The sequence below is a fragment of the Pagrus pagrus genome, assembly GCF_965226575.1.
Source record: "Pagrus pagrus genome assembly, chromosome: 8".
Lineage (NCBI taxonomy): Eukaryota > Metazoa > Chordata > Actinopteri > Spariformes > Sparidae > Pagrus > Pagrus pagrus.
Window position 1 is genome coordinate 34,282,227 of NC_140192.1, and position 27,928 is coordinate 34,310,154.

At 42.2% G+C, this 27,928-nt stretch overlaps 2 protein-coding genes and 2 long non-coding RNA genes across 4 annotated transcripts; all 4 read right to left on the reverse strand.

Moving 5' to 3' along the window:
• Positions 1–15,043: 15,043 nt before the first annotated feature.
• LOC311260980 (uncharacterized protein) lies at positions 15,044–18,309 on the reverse strand (the record flags this gene model as incomplete). Its single annotated transcript, XM_084359318.1, has 7 exons — positions 18,217–18,309; positions 17,127–17,184; positions 16,892–17,020; positions 16,457–16,552; positions 16,284–16,378; positions 16,089–16,131; positions 15,044–15,325 (listed from the first exon to the last, which is right to left on the reverse strand). The coding sequence occupies exons 3-7, from the start codon at positions 16,973–16,975 to the stop codon at positions 15,044–15,046; spliced, it is 600 nt and encodes a 199-aa protein (XP_084215444.1). The 5' UTR covers positions 16,976–17,020; positions 17,127–17,184; positions 18,217–18,309.
• On the reverse strand, positions 18,310–23,346 carry LOC311260981 (uncharacterized protein; the record flags this gene model as incomplete). The annotated part of the gene is made up of 10 exons (XM_084359319.1): positions 18,310–18,357; positions 18,477–18,833; positions 18,919–19,200; positions 21,429–21,503; positions 21,622–21,718; positions 21,807–21,848; positions 21,993–22,151; positions 22,251–22,357; positions 22,500–23,177; positions 23,268–23,346. The coding sequence occupies 4 exons, from the start codon at positions 23,344–23,346 to the stop codon at positions 22,005–22,007; spliced, it is 1,011 nt and encodes a 336-aa protein (XP_084215445.1). The 3' UTR covers positions 18,310–18,357; positions 18,477–18,833; positions 18,919–19,200; positions 21,429–21,503; positions 21,622–21,718; positions 21,807–21,848; positions 21,993–22,004.
• Positions 23,347–23,348: 2 nt separating this feature from the next.
• On the reverse strand, positions 23,349–23,953 carry LOC311261250. The gene is made up of 3 exons (XR_014623119.1): positions 23,884–23,953; positions 23,525–23,724; positions 23,349–23,415 (listed from the first exon to the last, which is right to left on the reverse strand). It is a non-coding gene; the product is annotated as an uncharacterized lncRNA (long non-coding RNA).
• A 1,779-nt stretch (positions 23,954–25,732) lies between these two features.
• On the reverse strand, positions 25,733–27,465 carry LOC311261596. The gene is made up of 3 exons (XR_014623158.1): positions 27,334–27,465; positions 26,724–26,747; positions 25,733–26,099 (listed from the first exon to the last, which is right to left on the reverse strand). It is a non-coding gene; the product is annotated as an uncharacterized lncRNA (long non-coding RNA).
• Positions 27,466–27,928: the final 463 nt, after the last annotated feature.

Here is a 27,928-nt window from a genome sequence, read left to right on the forward strand (position 1 = left end):
TCTATTGGTGCATGGGGTAATAAGCAAACAAAACAGCACTGATTGGGCAGACATGGGTCCCCTCATCCAATCAAGCTCATCGATTCGATTTGACCTACCTGTGTGCTAACTGGAGTGTGTGTGTGGATCATGTTTGCCAAATATTCTCCCGCACTGTTACACATGGTGCAAAAATTTTTTTTTTCTGGGAGAGTATGATGCATAAGGGGGGGCCCACATAAAAAATAGCCTAGGGGCCCATGACTACCTTAATCCTCCTCTGGTCAGGAGGATATCGTCCGCGTACAGTAGAATTTTGTGCTGTGTTGTTCCTGTCACCGTTCCTTTGATACTCGAGGTTTGTTGGATAGCTATGCTAATGGCTCTATAGCTAAAGAAAACAACAGAGGTGATAGTGGTGACCCTTGAGCTGTACCTGGAAAACTGGCTTGTTAAGACCGAGGCAGTGAGCATGTTGTATAAAAGCTGTACCCATTGAACAAAATATGATTGAAAGCCAAATCTTTTCAACACTTCAAGCATGTATTTTCGCTCAATGCGATCAAATGCTTTCTCTGCATCCATCGTTACTATAGCACTTGGAGTTTGATGAAAATTAAGATAGTGAATAATATTAATTAAACGTCTTGTGTTATTTGATGAAGTACGGCCTTTTATAAACCCTGTTTGGTCTGCATTAACTATATCGGTCACCACTCTTTCTAGTCGATTAGCCACTATTTTTGAAAGTATTTTTACATCCACTCCAAGTAGGCTAATCGGGCGATAAGAAGCGCATAGTTCTGGATCTTTCCCTTTTTTGGGGATAACTATAATATGAGTTTAGCACGTAGATTTTGGGAGTTCGTCCTCTTCAAAAGATTGGTTGAACATACGTTGTAATAGTTTGTTAATTTTACTTTTCATCTTTTTATAAAACTGTACACAGAATCCATCAGCCCCTGGACTTTTATCTGACTGGAGTGAGGAGATTGCTTTATCAATTTCTGTTAATATAACAGGTCCTTTCAACAGTTTAGCTTGTTCATCTGTTAGCTGAGGCATCTGTAAGCCATCTAAAAAATGATTACTGGTAAGTGTATCGTTGTCCAATTCTGAGGTATACAACATTTCATAAAATTTCTGAAAGCATTCATTGATCTTTGTATTGTTTGACGGATTTGATCCTCATCAGATATTGCAGCAATCAAAGCTTTTTGGGGAGAGTTTCTTGCAAGACGAGCTTGCGAGGCATGTAAGCTTTATAAGCTTCCCACACCAATCTCGGATCAGAGTCATTGCAGTCATTTACTTCTAAATAGAGGTCTGTCTGTGTTTCCAAGAATTTGATAAAATTATCGTCATGAAACAGTGATGCATTCATTTTCCAAGAGAACGATCGCTCTGGGGGCCTAAGAGACTGCATTTTCAGAGTGACAGGAGCATGGTCTGAAAGGGCAATAGATCCAATGCCAGACTGTTCTACCAAATGGGCTAGGTGTTCAGATATAAATATATAGTCAATTTGTGGGAATGACAAGTGAGGTGGAGAATAAAATGTGTAATTTTTGTTATTGGGATTCATATATCTCCAACCATCTAACAGGTTAAATATCTCAAGAAAATGTTGTAATGCTCTGCCAGATTTTGACTGATCTTTATGATGGGGGTCTCTAGCTAGAGAGGGGGAAAAATAACAATTAAAATCACCTCTAATTATCATATTTGTACAGTCCATTTCAGTAATTTTACTGAGTAGGAAGGCAAAAAAGTCTGCGTCATAGACATTAGGAGCATAAACATTTCCTAACAATACTGATTCTCCATACAGTTCTCCTTTTACTAGAACTATCCTTCCATCTGTATCTTTATAACTATTTTTAGCTGTAAATGGCAACAATCTATGAACTAATATAATTGCACCTCTTTCATTTGTAGAATAAGATGTGAAATATACCCGTCCGACCCATTCCCTGAGATATTTGTTGTGCTCCTCCTCATTCAAATGGGTTTCTTGGAGGAATGCAACCTGGACACCTTTCTTTTTAAGATGCAGACAAAGTAAATTACTGTGAAAAAACTGATACCAGGATTTCACATCATTTTACTGTGCTGCATTGTGGGATCAAGAAGAAACAACAGGTGGATGGATACCGTTCTCTTTATGGTGGATGATGTTACGACTTGACACACATACCGATAGAAGAGCTCAAAGGTAAGGTTAACATTATTAGCCTAAAATATTAGACAGCTTGTCACAACTTTCTATTAGTTGTGTGAGTTAGTAAATGAACAATCTTTTGGATCAAGGTAACTCACTTTATGCTCCACTTTTGTTGGGACCCACAGATGAAGTCATTCATTGTGGATTTCAAAATGGACTCTGAACTGAACTCAGTGTCCCAGAATTCCCCATTCTTCTCCACAAGCTCTCTTCTCCACAAGTTCTCTTCTCCACAAGCTCTCTTCTCCTCACGCCTCTCTTCTCCTCCAACTTCTTATCCTCAAGGGCTCCTCTCCATCTCCCCCCCCCCCCCCCCCCCACGGGGCTGCCTGCCCTCAAGATCTCTTCTGGGCCTAACGGCTGCGGAGAGCTGCAAGCTTCATTTGCAGCAGGCCCAAAGAACTTCTCCTCACTGCAGCGACACGAGGTCCTGCCAGTATTCCTGATCAGTTAGCACCAGCAGCTGCGACGCAAAGCTTGCCAGCTAACTTCACAATCTGAGGAACATCAAGCAAGTTAGCACTGAGCTGCTATCCCTGCAAAGGAAAGGAGCGAACCGTTTCCTCCTCTGCCGACTTTCATCAGTCCTTGCACAGCAAGAACAGCATTCAACATTGGAATCCCAACGTTCTCCTGCAACCACCAGCAAAGACTAGCAACGTTGAACTGGGCTTAGATAGCATAGCATAGCACGGCTAAGCACAGGACTTTAAACTCTGGTTGATGTAATGCATATGTGTTCAATTTATGTGTGTCCACTGTTTGAGTGTTATTGTGATCTCAGGTCAGGTTATTGGTAGTTTGCTTTCCTAGATGGCTAATTCGACGTTAGTCGAATGATGCTTCACACAGACTCAGGGTCTTTGCATGCAACTAACCATCTTCTATAACCTGGCATCACGTCACACACACACACACACACACACACACACACACACACACACACAGTCCTTGAGCCTGGAGCATATCACACCCACATGCGAGATCAGTGACCACCATTGTTTCTTTGTTCTGCCAGACACACACTCACACACACACACACATACATACACATACACATACACATACACACACACCTGTATATAGTACATGTTAGTTAGTGTGTTTTCATCTTTGTGTTGAATAAAAGACTTTTTAACCCACATGTTGTCTATTTAATATTGTACAAGAGTGAATGTTGCCAACCTCTACTCTGTCAAGAGCTCCAAAATCCTTCGACCATTACTAGCTGTTATGGTAATATTGGTTGTAGTAATTAAGTTAATTATTAATCAGAGTTACAAACAGTTTAGTACCTTTTCTGAGACTGATTTGGTGAATTGGCTATATTTACCCTTCTTCAAGGGTGGTGCCCCAAGGTGATCTAATGTAAATTGGATCTTAGTAGTAATCAGAATTAATAATTATCCCTGATAATCATTAATTATTATTGATAGCCAAATTTAACCCAAAACTCTTGCATTAAGCACTACATTATGGTGCCTCGTGTGATGTGAGCACAACATAAATGGTGCCCCGTGTGAGGCAGTGTACTGTTGGCAATCATTCATAAATGTGCAATATTAATTTCAGCATAATTTGGACAGTGCTAAAATTTGAGATTCACATCTTGAACCTTTTAGCCAAAAGTCTTTACATTTAACCACTAGTCTACTACAGGAGTAGACATTGATTTGTACTTACAAACAATTATATTGTGGTGAGAATTGATTTATCAATGAAATTTATAACCGATTTGATTAACCAAAATCTTTTAGGTTACTAACTGCCACTTTGAGCCATTTGCTATTGCCGCTATCGATTCAAGTTGAAAGTGCTCTGTAGAAATTGTAAGAATTTCAGTTCAGCATTTGAATATCCCGTATTCAATGCATTATAGTCAAGCTGTCAGAATTTGATGACAATTTAAGTGTTCCTCGTGTTAATCACAGCCTGCCACTGGCCCTGTGATACAAAGAAGTTTATATGTGGCTGTTACTGCCTTGCATTTCAGCCTGAGTAAGAAGTAGAACTGGAGACAGAGCCACAGTGTGCTTCCAGCCCTGTGAAACAGACGTTTTGTACTTAGCTGTTACTACTATGTGTTTCAGCCTTAGTCAACTTTAAAAGACAATCCTCTGACTGTTACTGCCCTGCATTCCAGTTAGTGCATGTTGAAAGTTTGGTAAGCAAAGTTACGCTTGTAAACTGTGTTTATCTTTATTGGCCCCAATCTGTATGCCCAGAGCCACTAGATTGTGCCAGAGCCACCCTTCCTCCACAGGAAGCTACCCCCTATAGTGAAGGCCATAACACAGTTTGGTTAGGCTAGTGTACTTCCCCCAAGTTACACTACAGAGTGTCTGCCAAAGCAACACCATAGCCAACCACACAATTGTTGTTGGAAAACGTGTTTAACAATGGAGAGCCTCAGTGTAGAGCGATTTATTTCTTCCCTGGCACAGAGTGTAAAACCTGGCTGCCCTGAAGTCATTAGCAGGTTAAATCTCAATGAGTGCAATGAAGAGATAGAGTCCCTACTTAAGGACAGGTGTGATGCGCAGACCGTATCCCAAGACCAGTTGTTAAGATGTTTGCTTCTGATCTTCCACAGGCAAACCAGCCTTGCTGTTCAGAGCAAAACAACCCTAGAGCAGGAGTTGGAGCTCCTAAGAGCGCTTAATTCTAGTCTTCTCCATGAAGTTCAGATGGCTAATAAGAAAACCATGCACTATTTAGATGACCTGCACTCAGCAGAGTTAGATCTTTGCTCACACAAAGAGGAGTTGTTAAGACTTTTTTATTTATTTTATTAACCTTTATTTATACAGGTAAAATCTCATTGAGACCCAGGGTCTCATTTACAAGAGAGACCTGTTCCGGGTGAGCAGCAGCAAAACACAAAGTTACAGACTAACGGAACGTACAGGAGGCACAACACAGAACACAAAACATTAAAATAGTATAGTGCAAACTACAAAGTGCAAGAAAAAAATAATAAGACTGGTTAAGTACATGTGCAGACCCCCACAGACTGTCTCATCAGCCTTCCAATAAGCAGTTTGAAATCCCCTAAGGGAATGAAGCTGGACAGCTTCAGCCTCTGCTGGAGCATGTTCCAGGTGGCAGGCGCGGCATAGGAGAACGCCTTCTTGCCAAGTTCCGTACGGACTGATGGGATGGAAAACGAGATGAAGTCCAGGGACCGGAGGCTTCGATCGGACTGTCTCCGTATCAAATATGTGGACAAATAGGAGGGGAGCAGTCCGATGATGGATTTATAGATAAATAGATACCAGTGAGTGGTTCTGCGCATGAAAAGTGAAGACCAGTTTGTAAGAGAGTACAATGTACAGTGATGAGTGAGGGGTCTACAACCAGTTATGAATCTCAAGGCCCCATGATACACGGCATCCAGCAGTTGCAGGGAGTGAGCAGAGGCATTCATATATACAACATCACCATAATCCAAGAGTGGCAAGAAAGTGGCCGCAACAATACGTTTTCTGGATTTAAAAGAAAAACATGCTCTATTTCTGAAGAAAAACCCCAGTTTTAACTTCAGTTTCTTCAGTAACTGGTCAACATGACATTTAAAAGAGAGGTTATCATCCACTGTGATGCCTAGATATTTGTAAGTGGTCACAGACTCAATAGGGGTACCCTGAGCAGACATAATACAGGGTTGAACAGCAGGCAACTTCTTTTTATTCGAAAAGAACATAAACTTAGTTTTACCTGCATTTAAAACTAGCCTGAGTTGAGACAATTGCGCCTGAATGGCGTCAAATGCAGACTGCAGATCTGTGAGCACCTGGGCAACAGAAGATGCACAACAATAAACAACGGTGTCATCAGCATAAAGATGTACAGAGGCATTATTATTATGACCCACCTCATTCATATAGATAGTAAAGAGAGTGGGTCCTAAAACCGACCCTTGCGGCACACCATTTATAGTGTTAAGGAACCCGGAGCAAAGGCCGTCGGACTGCACACACTGCTTACGGTTTGAAAGGTAGTTAGAGAACCAGCCAACTGCATGGTCAGACATTCCAATGGTGGACAGCCGCTGACATAAAATACTGTGATCGACTGTATCAAATGCCTTAGAAAGATCGATAAAAAGAGCAGCGCAATATTTCTTGGCATCCATACCTTCCAACATATCATTTATCACCTTAGTAGCAGCAGTTGCAGTACTCTGCTGCTTCCTGAAACCAGATTGAAAAGGAGATAAAATATTGTTTAGGCTCAGATAATCCTTAACCTGGTCATTCACCAGCCTTTCAAGAACTTTTGCTAATATAGAGAGCTTGGAGATGGGTCTGTAATTATTCAATAAAGTACGGTCACCCCCTTTCAAGAGAGGGATCACATAGGCGGTTTTCCACACATCAGGAATAACGTTGCACTGGATGGAAAGATTAAAGATGTGAGATACCGGCAGAGCTATAATCTGCGTGGCCAGACGTAAGAAGTAAGGGGGGAGGTTATCAGGACCTGCTGATTTTCGAGGGTCTAGGTCTTTTAAGGCTGTAAGAACCTCTTTAACTGAGAAGGGGGTGAAAGAGAAAGAGAGAGCCTGGTTGCCCGAGGTTGGGCTGATGGGGGACAGAGTGGGTGAGTTACCATCACAAGATGAATCAAACAAGGAGCTGGAGGCTATAAAATGTTTGTTAAAACAGTTTAGCATCTCAGATTTGTCTGAAATAGGGGCGGAGTCAACAATAATATTGGGAGGCAACTCTGCGGCGCAGGTATTGGCTGAAAGAGATTTTATGCTATGCCAAAATTTCCTAGGGTCGTTTAAGTTGTCTGTGGTCTGTGATAAGTAGTACTCTCGTTTAGCTTTCCTAATAGCACTAGTACAGCTGTTACGTGCTTGCCGAAAAAGTAGCCAGTCGGCCTCAAGCCCAGACTTCCTAGCATTGGCCCAGAGCTGATTTCTCTTGTGTAAGAGATCCGTCAGTTCAGCAGTGAACCAGGGGCTCTCTCGTCCCTTAACCCTGAACCGACGAAGAGGAGCATGTTTATCCATAAAATAACTAAAACTGTCATAAAAATATTCCCATGCAAGATTTAAATCATCAATTAGTAAAATACGATCCCAGTTAATGTGAGAAAGGTCGTGAAGAAAAGCTGGTTCAACAAAGTGTTTAAGGCTTCTTTTAAGAACAATACGAGGCTTAGTGCGAGGGATTTTGGTGTCCCTAACAGCACCAATCACACAGTGGTCACTTAGATCATTGGCAAAAACTGCTGTAGCAGAAAATTTGTGTGGCGTGTTGGTTATTAAAAGATCAATAAGAGAAGATTTGGTTGGGCATTTGGGATTAAGACGCGTGGGGCTTTCAATGATTTGCGTAAGGTTAAGAGCCAAGCACTGGGCCTTAAAAGGATCAGACACTGGTGAAGACCAGTCCCAATTAAAATCACCCACCAAGACAATTTCTTTGAATTTCAGTTTTGATAACATCTGCATTAAAGAGGATAATGTCTCTGCAGTGGCAGAGGGGGGCCTATAGCAACCAACAATAGTTAGGTGATGACCACCAGACAAAGCAATACTTAAAGCTAGGATTTCAAACTGATTACTAATAGAATTAGCAAGCAAGACTTGTGCAGAAAAACTGGATCTGACATAAATTGCCACTCCACCAGCCTTTTTAGGACGATCAGAGCGAAAAATATTAAAACCCTCAATTGCTACATCTTTGTCCAAAACAGATTTAGAAAGCCAGGTCTCAGAAATGACAATTACATCTGCATCGGTTGACTCGACCCAAATTTTCAGCATATCCATTTTCATATTAGAAAGCAGACTGCGAGCGTTTACATGTATGATATGCAGACCAGACATATTCTTAAAATCTGATGGCGTGCTACATGTAACTGGGGGACCAGGATTAGGATGAATACCAGATAGCAGAAGAAGCATGATTACTAAACATTTCCGCTTAATGCTCAGACCAGTAGAACCATTACAGGAATTAATAGAATAAGGCTTACTTCGTATGGCACCTGTGTGGTTCCACAAGGAGAACGCATTGGGGAAACAGCAAACATCCAAACCGCCCAGACAAGAGAGAAAATCGGGTCGAGCAATGTTTACGTGTAGTAGCCAATCAGCTGGCTCAGGTCCAAGTGAGGAAGTTGCACCACTTGTGATGGTCAGCTGCGGGCAAAGAGAGTCTGAATTCCCGACCACAGGACCGCCAAGATGCCAGGCCATGGCGAGGCAAAGAGTGAGGGGCAAAATCACCATGACAGCGGCTAAGGAGCAGGTCAGATGACACAAGTGCAGAGCGTAACAGCTCCGGCGTTAGCTCAGCCGGTGTAGACCGGGAACGGGAGCCCAGCAGCTCCCCGGCGCCCAGCCCAGTAGCCCATGGTGTTAGCAGCAGCGGCTCGCGGTCCGGCTCCTCGGGTCCTGATATCGGCGGCGGCTCGCGGTGTTCGGCTCCTCGGGTCCCGGTGTTAGCAGCGGTGGCTCGCGGTCCGGCTCCTCGAGTCCCGGTGTTAGCAGCGGCGGCTCGCGGTCAGGCTCCTCGGATCCCGGTGTCAGCAGTGGCGGCTCGCGGTCCGGCTCCTCGGGTCCCGGTGTCAGCAGCGGCGGCTCGCGGTCCGGCTCCTCGGGTCCCGGTGTCAGCAGTGGCGGCTCGCGGTCTGGCTCCTCAGGTCCCGGTGTTAGCAGCGGCGGCTCGCGGTCCGGCTCCTCGGGTCCCGGTGTTAGCAGCGGCGGCTCGCAGTCAGGCTCCTCGGATCCCGGTGTCGGCGGCGGCGGCTCGCGGTGATGGTCGATGTTAACACTGCTCATGAGGTATTAGCCATGCAGACATCAGAGGAGGCCAGCTACCGGCTTGGAGCTGAATGAGCTACCGGCTTGGAGCTGAGTGAGCTACCGGCTTGGAGCTGAGTGAAAAACGTTCTGACTTAGGTCAGAACGTTTTTCCCTACCACAGTCGTTCAGCCAATGTGATTCTGGTTACTCCGATTCACACTCCTCCCTTGATGGAAGGTTAACTCCCTCTCCACTGAGAAGATGTGAACAATTCCCAACTGACCCTATGTCCTTGGGAATGAAGTTAGTTCCTCCACCTACACTGAGAGACATAGATAACAGGAACATGACTTCCCATCTTCCAGAAACAGACAGTGAGGTCACAGGTAGTTTATCCCCCAGAAGATATTCTTCCCACTGTTCCCAGTCTCTGACGCATGACACCTTCATCAGTGCCCCTCCCTCTGAAAGGGGGACCAGATCACTCCAGGAGTGCCCCTCCTCATCTCTGCACCTCCATGAGAGTGATAACAGCTGTCCTGCCCCTACTTCTCAGCTAGACAGACCTGCAGCATGTAATGTCAATGTCCATAGAAACGCTAACTTAGAGTGCCCCCGCCTTGAAGAGCTTGAGTTTATAGCTAGGGACATTGAACAGTTTGAGCCAGACAACTGTGATCACCATGTTGAGGATTACCTTAGTTTACTTGACCATAGTCTAATTGACTTGCCCCATGCAACCCAGAGGGAAAAAGTTAAACTTGTGTGGAAGACCAGCTCTAAAGCTGTACACAAGTTCATACAATCACAACTTCCCAGTGTCAGAAATGACTACAGAAAGCTTTGTCAGGCATTGAAAGAAGAATTCTCTTCTACTGCTGATGAGGCCACGGCAATGGTTGCAGCCATCCAAGTTAAACATTCCCGGCGTGAGCATCCCAGAGATTATTACATGCGTTTGAGACATGCGTACTTTCAGGGCAAGAATGCACCAGGCTTAGAAGAGAACCCTACCTTCAAGTCTTTGTTTGTGAATAACCTTCACCCATGTGTACGCACTCACGTTGTAATTAGGATGTTTCAAGAAAACCTCCCACTGAATGAGATAAGGAAGATGACACAGGTGGTTTGGGAAATTGTTGTCACTTCCAAATCCATTGGTAAGACACCTGAGCCTGCCTGCTCAAACACAGCAGCGTCTCGGAAATCGGCTGCCTCAAAACGACACCCTCCCAACAGACCAAAGGGGGGTGACAAAAAGATGCATGTGGACACTGAGCGTAACCGCCATGTCCACCAACTGCGTCGCGATAGGCATGCAGACAAAAGGAGTTGTAGAAGGCCATATGCAGAAATCTTGGCCCAGAATTATGACCAGCCAGCATACTGTTCAGATGATGACCACAGCTTCTCTGACCACGGTTCAGTGCACAGTCATAATTCCTTAGACAGTGACAGCTCCTCCGAATTCCTTTCTGCATTCAGCTACTCAGAGCGTTACAGCCCTGAGCCACAGTTTAAGCAAAACTTAAACTCCAAGAACCACAGAGTTAGCTTCTGGTAACTAACAACTTGATCCATCCCTGTACTGACTGTAACAATAAGTAACTTACTTTCTTACAGTTGCAAAAGGCAACCTTGGATTTGTTAGCGGCAGCAGCAAACTCAATTATTCTGAATTTAGTAATAGCCAAAAAACATGTTATTGAGACTAAATTCTGATTGGACAGACGCCACTGTCCAATTTGTAAATACACTCCGAATAGCTCCTTCGTTGTATTTCTTTTTTTTTTGGTGAATTAACTTTTGTTAACCTCAGCTTAGGACACTGCATTCTGACCTCTCAGAACAAGACATACACATGTCCTCGTCCAACACTGCTTTACAACATTATCACAATGTCAAACAGGAACCATGATACAGTCATTTGGACTTTCACATTTGTGACACCCTTCCGCAGAAAACCTGCTTGAAGAACCAAATTGTAAGTCTACCAAAATAAGTCTGACTACCACCAGTAATCAGCACTGAAATCCAACGAGTGAACACGAACACTCTTGGACACTCCAGAAATGACTATATCAGTGTAGGTGCCACTCTCTGCATCTCACCCTAACAAATTGACATCACTAACTTTCCTGTTCTCACTAACCCAGAGATTAACTGAGAAACACAGGTGTTTAGTGAATTCGGTGTCATAATCATAGTGTTTATCTGGATTTTCTTTTTCTTTGTGTAACCTCTGTTCTGGATGTTCTGTTCATGATTCTGGCTTAGCCAAGATAGAGAGTTAGCCAATGCCCAGCTGGTTACTGAACTGCCCAGATGTTACCAATATTAATGAACTGACGGATGAATTCCTTCAAACTATGGATTATACATGTGGATCTGTGCTCTCAGGATCCCATGTCAAGCGACATCCTGAGACCAAAGGGGGGATGTTGGGACCCACAGATTAAGTCATTCATTGTGGATTTCAAAATGGACTCTGAACTGAACTCAGTGTCCCAGAATTCCGCATTCTTCTCCACAAGCTCTCTTCTCCACAAGTTCTCTTCTCCACAAGCTCTCTTCTCCTCACGCCTCTCTTCTTCTCCAACTTCTTATCCTCAAGGGCTCCTCTCCATCTCCCCCCCCCCCACGGGGCTGCCTGCCCTCAAGATCTCTTCTGGGCCTAACAGCTGCGGAGAGCTGCAAGCTTCATTTGCAGCAGGCCCAAAGAACTTCTCCTCACTGCAGCGACACAAGGTCCTGCCAGTATTCCTGATCAGTTAGCACCAGCAGCTGCGACGCAAAGCTTGCCAGCTAACTTCACAATCTGAGGAACATCAAGCAAGTTAGCACTGAGCTGCTATCCCTGCAAAGGAAAGGAGCGAACCGTTTCCTCCTCTGCCGACTTTTATCAGTCCTTGCACAGCAAGAACAGCATTCAACATTGGAATCCCAACGTTCTCCTGCAGCCACCAGCACCTTTTCTTCAAAGACTGGTAACGTTGAACTGGGCTTAGATAGCATAGCATAGCATGGCTAAGCAAAGGACTTTAAACTCTGGTTGATGTAATGCATATGTGTTCAATTTATGTGTGTCCACTGTTTGAGTGTTATTGTGATCTCAGGTCAGGTTATTGGTAGTTTGCTTTCCTAGATGGCTAATTCGACGTTAGTCGAATGATGCTTCACACAGACTCAGGGTCTTTGCATGCAACTAACCATCTTCTATAACCTGGCATCACGTCACACACACACACACACACACACACAGTCCTTGAGCCTGGAGCATATCACACCCACATGCGAGATCAGTGACCACCATTGTTTCTTTGTCTTTCCATGTTAGTTAGTGTGTTTTCATCTTTGTGTTGAATAAAAGACTTTTTAACCCACATGTTGTCTATTTAATATTGTACAAGAGTGAATGTTGCCAACCTCTACTCTGTCAAGAGCTCCAAAATCCTTCGACCATTACTAGCTGTTATGGTAATATTGGTTGTAGTAATTAAGTTAATTATTAATCAGAGTTACAAACAGTTTAGTACCTTTTCTGAGACTGATTTGGTGAATTGGCTATATTTACCCTTCTTCAAGGGTGGTGCCCCAAGGTGATCTAATGTAAATTGGATCTTATTAGTAATCAGAATTAATAATTATCCCTGATAATCATTAATTATTATTGATAGCCAAATTTAACCCAAAACTCTCGCATTAAGCACGTGGTGCCTCGTGTGATGTGAGCACAACACTTTTTTGGCTGTTAAATAATTTCAAAGCCGTTTTTCTCTGCTTTGCCTCACATTTGGAAAGCTTTTCTATTTAATGGTCTCTATATGTCGTTAGGATGCATAGTGTGTGAGTTATTCGACCGAGAATATGCAGTGTTTTCCCCGCGAATTAGCGTTAAAGTTAAAGTAAGCTAACGTTAGTCTCCAGCTGTGGCAACTAAGTCATTACAAAGCTGTTTTTCTCCGCGAAGCTTTGCCTCATTTAGCTTCCTCTCCCTCTCCTTCCTGTTCCTGTCTCTGCTATAAACTAGGCTACTCATCTTTTTAATCTCTGCTTTTAAACTCTCCCACCACCTCCCGATGTCCTCCTCACACATACTCTCATTCATTCTCCTGTTTATACATTCTCTCACTTTCTTTTTATACCTTTCATCCTTCGCTAAACCACCATTCAAACACTACACAACACTTCCCCTCCTTTCAATTTGTTTGCCTGTCTGCTATGCCCTTTGCTCCCAAAACTAAATCTATCCTGTTTTTAATACTCTGTTTTAACATCCCGTCACCTCTTGTCCTCCCCTCTGGATTTCTATCTCTCCACATATCAATCAGTCTCTTCTCTCTCATCACCTGTCTCAGCACACCTCTGGATGAATCACTCCTGAAACACACACTCGATAAAGCATCCAACCTTGCCACCACACATTAAAATCACCCACAATCATACAGTTGTCACCACACATTCCTCCCACTCCCACCTTCTCTCTCTTTCCTCATTCGGTGCATATACATTCATTAGTTAAAACTTTTCCCCCATGTGTTCAAATGTAATCCCAATCACTCTCCTGTCCCCATCATCCACACTCTTTCTTACATCCTCAATCACTCCCCTCTTCACCAAAATTGCCACCCGTCATGATTTAGTACTTTTTCGATTTGTCCAGCCTTTTCACCTGACGTCTTGTCATGGGTCTTTTCCTCACTTCTCCCACCTTCTCCATGGTATCTCCCTCACTGTCCGTAACATCAGACACTGTCCACTCTAACCTAGTCATTCTCACCCGGTACCCTCACTTGTCCCCCCTCTCCCTCCCCCCTGTCCCCCCGTACTTACCCCGCTTGTCTCCCCATCCAATCCCCCACCCATCCCTCTCTCACCCGCGCCGCTCTCCTCCTCTCCTCCATCCGCCACATTGTCCACGCTGCTCACAGTCACTTTCATCTCCCTCTCTTCTCCACCTTCCCGCTCCATCCTGCTCCTCTTTTTTCCCGCATCTGCTCCTCATCGTCTCCTGTTTCTCTTGCCCCACTCTGCTCCTCTCCTGCCGGCCCACTCCTCCTCACCACTTTCACCGTGGCTCTGCTTCTCATCATTACACCTCTCCTTACTCCAGCCTCCTCCTGCAGTCTGTTGCTCTGTGCACTCCCAGCTGTTTGCTGTGGCATCTTCAGGTGCCGTGGCATCTACCGACCTGCCACGGCAACTGAGGCCATTTGAGGCACTTGCCACTGACTTGCCGCGGCATCTACCGACCTGCCACGGCAACTGAGGCTGTTTGAGGCACTTTCCACTGACTTGCTGCGACATTTACCGACCTGCCACGGCAACTACATCTTTATGAGGCACTTGCCACTGACTTGCCATGGCATTTACCGACCTGCCACGGCAACTACAGCTTTATGAGGCACTTGCCACTGACTTGCCGCGGCATTTACCAACCTGCCACGGCAACTTCAGCTGTTTGAAGCAGCTGCCACAGGATGAAGTGACTGTGGGGCTGTTAAATCGATAATAAAAAGGGATTTAACCATAAAGACTTAGCACATAAGAATGTAGCATTATCAGAGCACTAGATATTTGTTGAATTTATGAATGCCAAAATCACGGGGTCAATGTATAGAAACTCTCTCTCTCTCTGTCTCTGTCTCTGTCTCTCTCTCTCTCTGTCTCTCTCTCTCCCTCCTGCCATCCACCTACCACGGCATTTACCGACCTGCCGTTGCCACCCACCTGCCACAGGATGAGGTGACTTTGGTTTTATGTTGTCTAGTTTTTGATGGCAAATTTGATTTAATCAAGACTACGTGCAAATGTAGCACAATCAAAGCTGTCAATATTGTTAGAATTTAAGAATGCCAATATCCCCAGGTGGGGGTGGGGGTGTGTGGGGGGGAAGGGATTGGGTGGGCTATAGAAGTTTGCTGCTGAACCCTAATAATCAAAAAACCTAGAGTTGAGATTTTTGTGTGAGTGGGTAGCTTTTTTCCCTGTTTGTTCTGTCAGTCTCAACAGCACAGTAAAGAAGACACTATTTAGCTTTTTTTGTTCAGTCTTTTTATTACTGTTGTTTTAAGCTTTTAAGTTTCCTGAAATCTGGCAAACACTTTGCAATTTGCTTCATCCATCATTTTTGCACAGAATTGGTCGTAGTCCTGTTTTTTCTCAAAGGCAAACGTGAAGAATTGTGCAGGAGAATCTTCATCACTGTGGTCAGTTCCCCATTGTTTTAGTGAACTGAGGATCTCCGCTTGTTCCAGTTCGTCCATTGAAAGGACAGCAGGAGGTTGGAGTCTGCCCTCAAAATGTTCTTTGCTGCACCAGTCAGCTGCAGTCATGCAATATCTCAAAAGAATATTTTCCTGCAGAAAACAAAAAAATTCAGTGTGGTCAAAGTATATAGTAGGCTACATATTTGTGTTGTTCTCAAATAATGCCTCAAAATTATTGAGCATTTGCAGTGCATAATTTTAAACGGAATACTTCAAGACCTTACAGTTGTTAAATTCTGTATTTAAAACATCCACTTCATTCACCTCCAAGATTGAGCTTGCATATGAAATACTTCATCTGCCAACACATACAGGTGTCTATCTAAGCTTCAAGGTTCATAATGTCAAACTAATGTTCTCGTGATTGTGAACGTTATGTACAACTTCCACCATCAGGTGTCGCCTTTGAGCAAGTGAAGTGGGCTCTGGCCACTGAACAGCTGTGATGGCAAAGCCGTAAAACCAGAACAACTTTGTTGTTGCTGTGTATTGCATTTAATAGTATGAAGCAAGTTAGTACTTTCAGCAACCCAGTTTTCAGGTGGATCAGAGCAACTTCACATATAGTTAGTTTTTGTTGCTGAGTGCAGAAATTAAGTTAGTCAGTCAATCTATGTACCCACATCAAATCTGCCTGTATTTATGTCTTCATAATATATATATATGACACTGACACTTTCATACATGAAATATATGTTTCACATGATTATTCTCCAGAGAGAGTGTGTGTGTGTGTGTGAGAGAGAGAGAGAGAGAGAGAGAGAGAGACAGAGAGAGAGAGAGATTGATTGATTGATTGATTGATTGATTGATTGATTGATTGATTGATTGATTGTGTTTAGAAATGTCTTACCTCTTCTGAGCTTTCTGTGTCTCCCGTTGTGATCTCTGCAGCTCTGGAAAAACAGTAAAAGATAAGGATCTGAAAATGAATCCATGCTACATTCTGCAATTATGTTAACTTGATCTGCAAAAGTAATTTATGCCAAGACAGACAGAAAAGATAAAAGTAATGTTGTGCATGCACAGCCACAACACAAACCATTACCTTGTCTTGTCCTGGGAAGATGTGCTCTTCATAAGCAAAGATTCTGCTTGGTATCGGCACATGTTGCTGTTGTTTTGCAACCACTTAATCAAAATCTACAAAACAAACATGATAATCAACAATAACAACAACAACAACAATAACAGTGATAATAATAATATGTTTTAGCTCACCTCTGGCAAAATGACCTGTGAAAGGAATTGCTGCTTCTCTGCTACAGGTCTAGGCACTGACAGGATTTTTTCCAGTCGCTCAATAAATTCTTCTGTCTGGGTTAACAAGTAAAGATGAAACGTGGAAAAACAATATTGTCAATATTTATCAGTTCCTCTCTTTCCCCCATCCTCTGCCTAAAAGTACTGTTACTTAACATTTGGTAAGTCATGTCATTCCTCCCATTCACCAGCATTTCTCTGTCAAAAAAGACTTCTTCCCTAAAAGTTGTCATATATTACTTACACAATCTTTACAAAAATGTAAGTATGTTTTGGAATATAAATTCTAGAAAGTCGTGATTTCCAGATATTGGTCACTCACATACTGTTGTTTGCAATTATTTGAAGACAGGACTGTGTGCAAATAAGACAAAAAGAGAACACCGTACATACCTTTGTGTCACTGAATAAAGTGAAATGTTCACTGTAGTGTGTTCGAAGGGCTGGATCAAATCCTCTGTGCTTCCACAGATACATTCTGTTGGACAGAACATGTCCACTCTGTAGGTCTCTCTCCAAATCCTATAATATTAGACATATTGATATTAATTAGAAGATTACAGCCTAACAGTTTGTGTAAGTAATGAATGCCATAAAAATTTACAGCTCACTGTGCTGATGCTGTTACCTTTATGTCTTCATCTGTCAGAATTTGGTCTGCTTTAACAGACTCAAGGATGTCGTCTCTATTAAAGACAAAAGAAATGCCCAAATTGGACCAAGATCTTAAAGGATAACTACCGTTTTTTACAACCTGGACCTTATTTCTAGCAAAATATATGATAATTTACTCACCCAGATAACTTTGGTGTCATTTGAAGTCGTTCGGACGAAATTAGATCCAGTGTAGCGCCGATATATCCATATAATGCGAGTGACGGGGCACTGAAGCGCAGCCTTTATCAGCATTTGCCACGAAACTAGTTCATTTCACCAATATTTTGTTACGATATGCTAGTGCTATTCCCCTCTGAGTCCGGGCTCGTCTATTGTCAACATCCGGGGTCTGTAGGTTGACCTACTACCTCTGACCTGGAGGATGTCGTCTCTGAGCTGCGCGCGCACCCGCGACAGCCCGGCTTGTTTACCTGTAGCTGCTACTGCTAGTTTGACCCTGGATGTTGATAACAGACGAGCCCGGACTCAGAGGGGAATAGCACTAGCGTATCATGACAAAATATTGGTGAAATGAACTAGTTTCGTGACAGATAATGCGTTATATAGAGGCTGTGTGTCGCTGCCCCGTCACTCGCATTATATGGATATATCGGCGCTACACTGGATCTAATATCGTCCGAACGACTTCAAATGACACCAAAGTTATCTGGGTGAGTAAATGATCATATATTTTGCTAGAAATAAGGTCCAGGTTGTAAAAAACGGTAGTTATCCTTTAACATGTCTAACTTTGACAGTGTTCACATTACATGACCGAATATATCAAAGTGTACATTATTTATAACTAGCCTCTAGCCTTTTCATATGTAGCTACAGGCTAAAAACCTGCTTTGTGTAACAAGGTGAAATTTGAATGTTTTCAGTAATAATGCCTACTCATGCTAACCTAAATGATGTAAAAGATGTTTTTCTAAGAATAATTGGACACATTAAGGGAAATTCCTGGCTGCTTTTCTACTTCTTTAAAAAACAAAGCCATAACAATTATTGCTTCATTTCCGTGGCAGAAATGGGTCTGATATGTATGACATAATTCTTACACATCTGGGACAAGGTTGCATCCACAAAAGAAATCTTTTGAAGTCCAGTCGCCCTCCACACCAGCACACTGAAAATGCAGCCAGTTTTTGCAAACTGTGCATTGTACCCATGCGTAGTGTTTTATGTGGTCATGGAAGACACTGGTGAAAAACAGAAGTGAGACAACTTCACTAATACTTCACACTTCATCTTTAGAAGTACTACAAAATTGGTCCATAATTCCATAATTATTCCAGGTTGTCATTTCTGATGTACATACCTGGTTGTCCCAGTTGCTCGCTGGAACAAACATGACTTTATTTGCCATGCCAGGCAATGGCTGCTGGAGTCTGTCTTTTTGGCCTCAGCTTGCTGGAGTTTAACTTCTTCCTGCTCCATCTGTAGCATTTCTGCTGCAGTAAGTGGGAAGTCCTGTGTGACAAAGACCTTTGCTGTAACCTAAGCATTTGCTTTATTACCAGTAAAGATTTTGAGACATGAAGAGATCAAGTAGTCTAACCTTAGCATTCACATTTTTGATCATTTGTGTTGCATGGTGCAGACGAAGAGCCCTGCACTGGCTGAGAGTCAGAGCCTCCGCAGTGGCCTCAAGATTTCGCACCTCATTTTCAGCAGCCTAGTTAGTAGCAAAACGATTGATTTTGATAAACCCACAGACCACCAATGCTAAACAGGAAGTCAAGTATATAACTGGGACTTACAGAACACACAAATACTCCACAATTAACAGAGTCCTGCAGCTTCCACTGTGAGGGATATGTGACTGTCCAGTCTTGAAGGCCGCCTGAAAATCTGAAGACGTTGCTAAAAAAAATAAAAGGTGGCAATAGGTATTATCATACTGTCATATTACCTTACCAATACATTATAAATGTTGTATGTTATGTGACTCACTTTAGAAGGGCCATGTCTTTTATGCTGATTTTGGTGTAGGAAGCAAGTGAATCATATACACGTATCTCTTTTGCTTTGAAGTCAATCACCTACAAGGAAATAAATCTGTCATCACTGTATTCATAGAAATAAGATAAAGCTTTAGCTCTAGGGCTGCCACGATTAGTCGACTAGTCACGATTATGTCGACAATTAAAATCGTCGACAACTAATTTAATAGTCGACGCGTCGTTTCTTTTTTTTAAACTTTGTTTTCTCTCTCAAAACTGCTGCAGCACCTTCCACTGCTGCGTCTGCCTTTCTGTCCTTGACACACATGCGCAGCAGTGGTAATCTGGGTCAGCCGTGGTGTCACCTGAAGTTATACCAGACGGGCTCTCTGGTATCATGGCTACCCGGCGGCAACGGAGCTCAAAAGTGTGGGAGCATTTTAAGAAAACAAAAGAAAAAAGTGTGCAATGCAATATCTGCAAGACAGAACTTGCCTTTCACGGCAGCACAAGTGTGATGCACGAGCTCCTGAAAAGGAAGCACGTTGTGGCTGACAACGACGATGAAGAGGGGCCGTCGTCTCGTTAAGCTAAGTGGCTAGTTAGCTGCTAACATTAGCGTAATCAGAGAGCTAACTTACTACTTACTCATATTGATAGCTGTAAACGTTAACATTAGCGATGACGATTTGATTACGCCATGTTTTCCTGACGACTGTAAATGTATGTCCACTTCATAGTAATAGTAGTTTTCTGTCAATCGGGGTGTTTAATTATCGAAAATAGTTTTATTTTGAAATGTGTTTCATTTTGAAAATCGACAGGATTTCTCGTTGTTGCTTTGTTTGACTTCCTGCCCGGCTTGACACATTCGGCCGCGGCACGCGAAAAAATTAGACCAGACGCCGAAACGATCGCTGCACAGCGCGCGCTGGCAGCGGGGCAGAGCGCCTCGGCGCTGCCTATGTGAACGACACCATCGGTTAACATGGGCGCCGAAATGAAAATGACTTCACAGCCGATCGGGGCGCTTCCGCGTCCTGTCTGAACCTGGCGTTAGGAACAAGAGCCTTGTGCAGTTTGGGAGTGTAGTAAAGTTGAATACAGTTGTGAGCACTGAGCACAAAATGCACTTTTGTTATATTTGAGTCAGTGAGACCAAAACTTCAATAATCCTTAGGTCAGCCAGTGCCTTGTCCGTTTACTCAGCTGTTTGCACTTTATGCTACAATTGTTTGTTGCTACAAGCATATTTCATTAAAGGTTTAATGAACTATCATCTTAATTGTCTTCATTTTTAGTTTAGCATATACCTTAAAGGATAACTACCGTTTTTTACAACCTGGACCTTATTTCTAGCAAACTATATGGTCATTTACTCACCCAGATAACTTTGGTGTCATTTGAAGTCGTTCGGACGAAATTAGATCCAGCGTAGCGCCGATATATCCATATAATGCGAGTAACGGGGCATCAACACACAGCCTCTATAACGCATTATCTGCCACGAAACTAGTTCATTTCACCAATATTTTGTTACGATATGCTAGTGCTATTCCCCTCTGAGTCCGGGCCCGTCCGTTATCAACATCCGGGGTCAAACTAGCAGTAGCAGCTACAGGTAAACAAGCTGGGCTGTCGCGGGTGCGCGCGCAGCTCAGAGACGACATCTTCCAGGTCAGAGGTAGTAGGGCAACCTACAGACCCCGGATGTTGACAACAGACGAGCCCGGACTCAGAGGGGAATAGCACTAGCATATCGTAACAAAATATTGGTGAAATGAACTAGTTTCGTGGTAGATAATGCGTTATATAGAGGCTGTGTGTCGATGCCCCGTTACTCGCATTATATGGATATATCGGCGCTACACTGGATCTAATTTCGTCCGAACGACGCCGAATGACACCAAAGTTATCTGGGTGAGTACATGACCATATATTTTGCTGGAAATAAGGTCCAGATTGTAAAAAACGGTAGTTATCCTTTAAACACTTCAAGCTGAAAGCTAATGATTGTTTTATAAGAGCAGCTGCATGCTGGTGCGATAAACTGTATGTTATACATTCAATTTACGTATGATCCGATTAGTCGACTAATCGAAAAAATAGTTGGTGATTAGTCGACTATCAAAATAATCGTTTGTGGCAGCCCTACAACTGACATTACAGTTTAAATGTAGGGATTTAGCTCATTCTGTATAATTTCATGTAGGCAGTTCAACAAAACCACTTCAATAAGGAATATCATACAGACCTAACCTTTACCTATCCAATTCTATATGTAAGTAAAAATATACATTATAAGCTTTAAATCAGTGGTGGCTCACCCAAAGAATGAAATGGTTCCCTGTCTCTGGAGAAGAATGACCCACAATTCTGGGGAGAAATAGCTTGTCCGAGACCTACAGCATAACAATAACATCAGGTAGTACAGCACAGTCCATGTTAATAACATTGGTTAATAACATTTTTGTTTTGTACAGTGTCTTCTATTAAACAAAAAAAGAGTCAAAAAAGGACCTTCAGGGATGCGTTTCAGTTCTCGGTCGCTGACTCCCCCGCTGTTTGACCATTCGCGGTGCCACAAAACGAAGTCAAATGTACCTAAAGATCCACACTGTAACAGAAAACATAGCATTCATGTTTTTAAAAAAAGTTAAAGAAACATTCCAAAATCATAAAGGGAGGAAATTTAAATGTATCACCATGTTTTCTTGTGCCAGCTCTGCCACTCTGTAGTTAACTGCCTGGAATTTAAAAATGTTTAGAATACAATTCAGATTTTGTGATAACAGTATAAAGTAAACATTTCTTCTTCACAAACACTGATGTCTTTGCAGTTCAGTTAATTGTATATTAGTTCAAAACCAAGATTTATTTGTTAAACTTACATCATCAGTCAATCATGGCATAACCATTGAAGACTGACTCAACAACTCCAGTGGGCAAACACAGACAATGTCCTTGACTGTAACTGGAAATCTCCTTGTGGCATAAGTCAGTATTTGCTTCTCATCATGCGACCCAGACAGTAAATCCTTCAGTTTTGCCTTAACACACAGATTATGACAAAATAGTAATTGTTGACACCTTCCATTTATTACTTGATTTTAGACTGAAGGAAAATGGCTCAGCGATCTATTAATTACCTTGTCATTATCTTCAATAGCATACGATTGTGCTATGAATGAAGACTTGCTGTCCGGTTGGATGTTGACAGTACCATCTGACCTTGGAAAGAGAGTTTCCTTACCCTCTAATGAATAACAAGGAACAAAGTAATACTTTTCAGAAAAAACATGTTTAGTTTGTAACTACATTTATCTTTTCACCTGTTTGGGCCACATCATAACGATTGGATATATTACTATGTAATATTGGATATTGACCAAACTTACCAGCAGACTGAAGTCCCAGCATCCCACGCACACCAATACACAATTGGGTTTTACATAGGGCCTCCATTTCAGCCTTAAAACTGTTGTTAATCTTGTCATTGTGGTGGTCAATCATCACCCTTACTATCTGCTTGAAATGTGGCTCACTCATTTGACAGAGAGAGTACTTGACAGCTGCCAGTTCGCGGTTGAACTGCTCAGCAACTGCTGAATTAACTTCGGTCCGTAGGGTGGGACAGATGTTGAGGCTCCTTAATTTCTCTTCTGGACATTTGTGGTTGCTCTGATGGAATCTGTCATAGAGTGAGTATCGCTCATTGGTGCCTGTGATTGGATGTTTGGCTGACATCCGGTCACTGTCTGGTTCTTCCTGCAGTGGTAATGCGGACCTCAGGTTCTTCACCCACTGCAGGTCAACCACTAGCTCTTTTTTTGTTGCCCGCTGTACGTTGTCCGATGTCGGGGCACAGAGTCTTCCATCGTTGTCTTTAAAGAACAGTTGTTTGGTACGGTTGTTGGTGTGCCTTGCAACCTGTCCTGCTACGTCTGATATGTAACAAGTTGGGAAGTATTTAAAGCTGAGCAGTCCGTCTGCGTGGTCTCTTGCAGACTCCGTCCAGAAGAGAAAGTTTAAGTAGTACACAACGCCGTGCACACAAGAGAAATGGAGGACACCACCTAAAGAATAGCACAAAAGATTTTACAGCCCAATCATGTTATTGGACATTAAGAAATATTTCAAAAGTCATATACTAAGCTAGTTCTCACCACCAGCTTTCTGAAGCTTCACAAAGGGTTTGGGGTAAACATCCTTGAAGTTCAGGAGCTCCTGAAGCCTGTTTATCATGTCCGCAATTGATCCCTCTGAGGACACACCAAGGGCATGACAAGCTTCCTGAAGGTCCTTTTTTTGAGGCTGTAAATCGAAAAGACACATTAAAATAACATGATGTTTAAACAAACTTGATGTATATATGTTTATACATGCTTGCTGATAAACACAGTAAAACAAGCACAATGTATACCTTCTTTGATTCTATGAGATCAAGTATGATGTCCTCATTGATTGTTTTGGTCGGATGCTTGATGTCAGTGGGTTTCTTTTTTAATGCCTTCTTCACCTCTGTTTTTGGAAGAATACCTCCAATTCTTGTGTGCGGTCCCATCCAAGGTGCCAAAGAAGAATGTCTTATTGATGTGTGGTACAGGTTTGCCACAGATGTTCCTTTTATAAAACATAACACTGTTAAGTCATATATTCAAAGATTGTATTGCTTTTGCATACACGAACATTAAAGTGTAACATTGATAACATTGACCAAGAACTTTAAACACCTTTTTACAGTTTTGATGACATCAAGAGCTGTTATTGTGTTGCACCAACCTGATATGAGGCCTTCTGCAATCAAAGACCTGTCCAGATCAGACCACACCTTGAGGATGTCCACTTCCAAATCTTTCTCAGATATGGAGTCTGGGTCAGGCCTCTTAAATGTTCCAACTGCAAATTAAGTTGTTCAAATAATTACAAAGGCATGACAACCCCAACAAAGCAAAAGCAGGAAGTAGAAGGTATTTCATAAAACATGTAATCCTCCTCCATCATCCTTCATACAGGCACACCTTTTATATGTGCATCAGTTATGTGAGTCTTCATTATTAACATAATGTTTTATAGATGAATTACAGAAAGGAAAAGCACTCTTACGTGGTACATCAAAGGCCAGTTTCCAGTTTGCATCTCCTACTACCACTGCTGGGTGGTATCCACACTGGTAGCAAGAATAGTCAAACTGGAAATTTGTCAGTGACAAAAAGTGGTGGAAAGCTCTTCTCACTACTTGGTAATGGTAGCGGTTGTCATTAAAAAATGACAACGTGTCAAGCATCCGTCCACTGGTTGTCTTGTTCTGTAATTGTAAAACAAAGTAAAGATGTATGCATTATCAATGTATGGAATCTAAATAAGTAAGGGATAATGTATAGTTCTGAGGTATGGAACCCCGATGCGACGCTTCGCGTCAGGGTTCCATACAACCTGTCGGGGTTTATTTCTCCATAACAACCTCCGAACTATACATTATCCCTAACATAACAACTATATATATATGTGTGTGTATATATATATATGTGTGTGTATGTATATATATATGTGTGTGTGTGTGTGTGTGTGTGTGTGTGTGTGTGTGTGTGTGTGTGTGTGTGTGTGAATGCTGAATGTCAATTAAGGCTGCCTTACCGCCAAACCTGACAGAAGAAGCTCACATAGTGGCAGAGTTAGAATAATCCGGTTGTTAAAGTTGTGAAATCCTGAGGAGTACTCCTGGAATCTCACGACATTGGCACACAATGGACACTCTTTCACTGCAACAGAGACACCTGTTAATTTGAAGACAAGTTGTTTTTGTGTTTGTTAACTTGAATGTGAAAAATCTGAATTATATAAATTCACAACCTTCAAGTGTTTACATTTAAATGTGTGTGAAGCCAAATATAAATATGATATCATGAGGGATACATCCATGGAAAGGCAATACAGTTACTTCGTCATTGATTTACCTTTTTTGACATAATTCATGCCATACACCATCGCTTGGGTAGTCAGAATAGTCGAGGGATTGAGTGCTGGAGAGGTTGGCCCTGGACAGTAGGGGCAGGTGTTTTCTGTGGGGATAAAAGTGTGGTGGTTGTTTTTCCTGAGTCCTTAAGTCCAGAGGTAACTCCTGCAGACGTGGGATGCGCTTATGGTTAAGCAGATATTCTGTCTTAACACAGATCTTTTGGGTGTTGACATTGTGTGGCACACAAGTGATGTTGCTTTCGAACATGTGACTTTCCAAGTCATCAATGTCCTCAACTTGGATGTCTGCGGTGGCCACTAGGGTGCCTGGTGACTCCTGGAAAATAAACCACATTCCCATAATGCGATGGATGCAGCGGTGTGATTTACTGGTTCCCCGACACCGGCAGTTCCACTGTCCTGCAACAGCATGAAATGTCACCCGTGTCCTCCCAAACTTACACCAGTTGTCTGTTTCATCTGTGTAGACGGAAAAGAAGTGCCACTGTTCAGAGTACCCCTCATCTTTAAGATACACTGGAAAAACAGAGTCCACTCCAAGGTTCTTTGCAGTATTGTTCAGTTCCTCACATTTCACACCCCACTCAGACAACATGAGCCCTTTGCTTAGCATGTTTTGCAGTGATGTGGATGTGAGGACTGCTGGTTTGGTGTACGGCTTTCCTCTGTTAGTTCTTTCCAGGTGTATGCATTCTTTTCCAGGGTTTCCGGAACTCCATGCAATTCGCATGAACTGACGGCACTTCTCTTCCTCGCAGTCAATTTTTGGTGGATTTGTTGACTTTATGACATGAATGGGTCATATTTTGGAGTGACATGAATTCTGTTTTTCACATCAATGCATATCGTGGGTGTAGTGTCAAGGTTATGAGTATCTCTGATGTGTCGTCGCAGGTTTTTGGTTGAACTTAGCACAGCTTTGCAGTGTTGACATGCAAAATGGTCAGGCTTTGAATCCAAGTTCTCTGTGGAGTCATCTTTGAGAGTGTCACGCTTTCTCTTTAAAGTGCTTGGCTTCTCTGCAGAAAGAACAACAAAACAACAATAATTATCACTGCTAATAATCTAAAAGAAGTAAACATTAATAAGGGCCTTTAAATCTTTAATATTTAACTGCCATTGTCAGGGAACACTGCTCTACACAGACATCTGCCCTATACATATTTCTTGGAGGTGGTTCTGAAAGTGTGGGTTATTGGGTATAGAAACAGTCTCTCATGACTCTGTTTCAGTTTTGCTGGAAAAGCAATATGTGACATTGCTGGTGAATGCTTGAGGGTGACCTGACCCTTAAATTTTTTGAGGGGAAGAGTTGATTATATATGAATTATATTTTTACTGGCATCATAATTATCAAGTTATGAGTAAATGTCATGCAGATTTCTTGCCACAGGTTCAATGGAATGTGTTTCTACAATGTGTAATGGTAAAAGGGGTCATGGAATATGTTGTCCATGCATGCTACTGATACTAAATGTGTCATGGGGCCTTTCATATTTCAGAACACATCTTAAAGACAATGCATGGGCATAGTGATCCTTCTGGGGGACTAATTTATATACATATTTTACACAGCTTATATATTACTATTTTATATTTAAAACAAAAACAACAAGTGACAAAGACTTTGTGTCCTGTATTACCTTGTCTTTTGTCTGATTCAATACCTGTAAGAGATAGACATAGTGAAAATGTGACAAACAGGAGTAGATATTTCTATATGTCATATGATCTAAGTGGACTTGTTAAGACAAAATCAGAACAAAATATAACCAAGAGAATAATATCAGTAAGCTATGCTGACCAATATCAAATACAGTACTGTTCGGTGATGTCCTACGCAATGAGCACTTACAGACTTACAATAAGTTGAGGCCACAGTGACAACAAATTTATGGTTTACAGTGCAAGGACTTTGGTGCAGTGAAAAATTTAACAGTCCTATAGAAAATCGTGATATAAATTCAAAGGTCTGTATTGATTTTGATATTTATGATACTTTGATGGTTGGTTTTGCTGACAGAAGACACATTCCTGACTGGCACAGGCCAGTAATGAATTCACATCAGAAAATGTCTGATGTGAACCTGTGAACATTAACAATGTAGGTTATGTAATCAGCACTACATCCCACAAGTCATTGTTGTATCTATAAGTCAGCCTAATTATTTTCAGATTGTATATCTTACAGTATTTAATTTCATCTACTTGTAAAAGAGTGATTTATGTTCTATAATAATTAGTCATTCTCACCTTCCATTTTCCAGACAGTTTTTCATGAAAACAGACCCATCAGACCTTGAATGTTGATCTTGTAGGCCCAATCTTGTTGTCAAATTTGCAACACTTTTCCTAACAAAAACAGACAATATTCTCAACACACGAAGCCTTCAAGTGGATACTTAAATGGTCTTCAAGAAGAACAAATGAATTAATGACACTTGTCCTACAAAATAAATATTCCCAATTGGCTATATACTTATAATGGATAACACAAGAATCAGTTTAATTTCAGAATTTCAATTAACAATGGATTTGGGGTGAATACTTTAAACTATAGGTATAATCATCTCACTCTGTGGCTCAGTGCTGTGTGCAAAGGTGTTAAATGAACTACAGTGACCCATCCCCCTCCCCACTCTCTATGTGTCTGCCTCTCTCCTCCCATAGATGTATAGTGCACTTAATACTCTGCCAAACTTCGACATTTTACAGTGATGTAAAGATGTTTTACAATAAAGATTTGTAATCACACATCTCGTTCTACAAGTGTCCTCAGGGTCAATCTGATTAGACAAACTGACAAGTTGACCAGTGTTGCTCTTCAGGTTGTTAATTAGGCCATTAC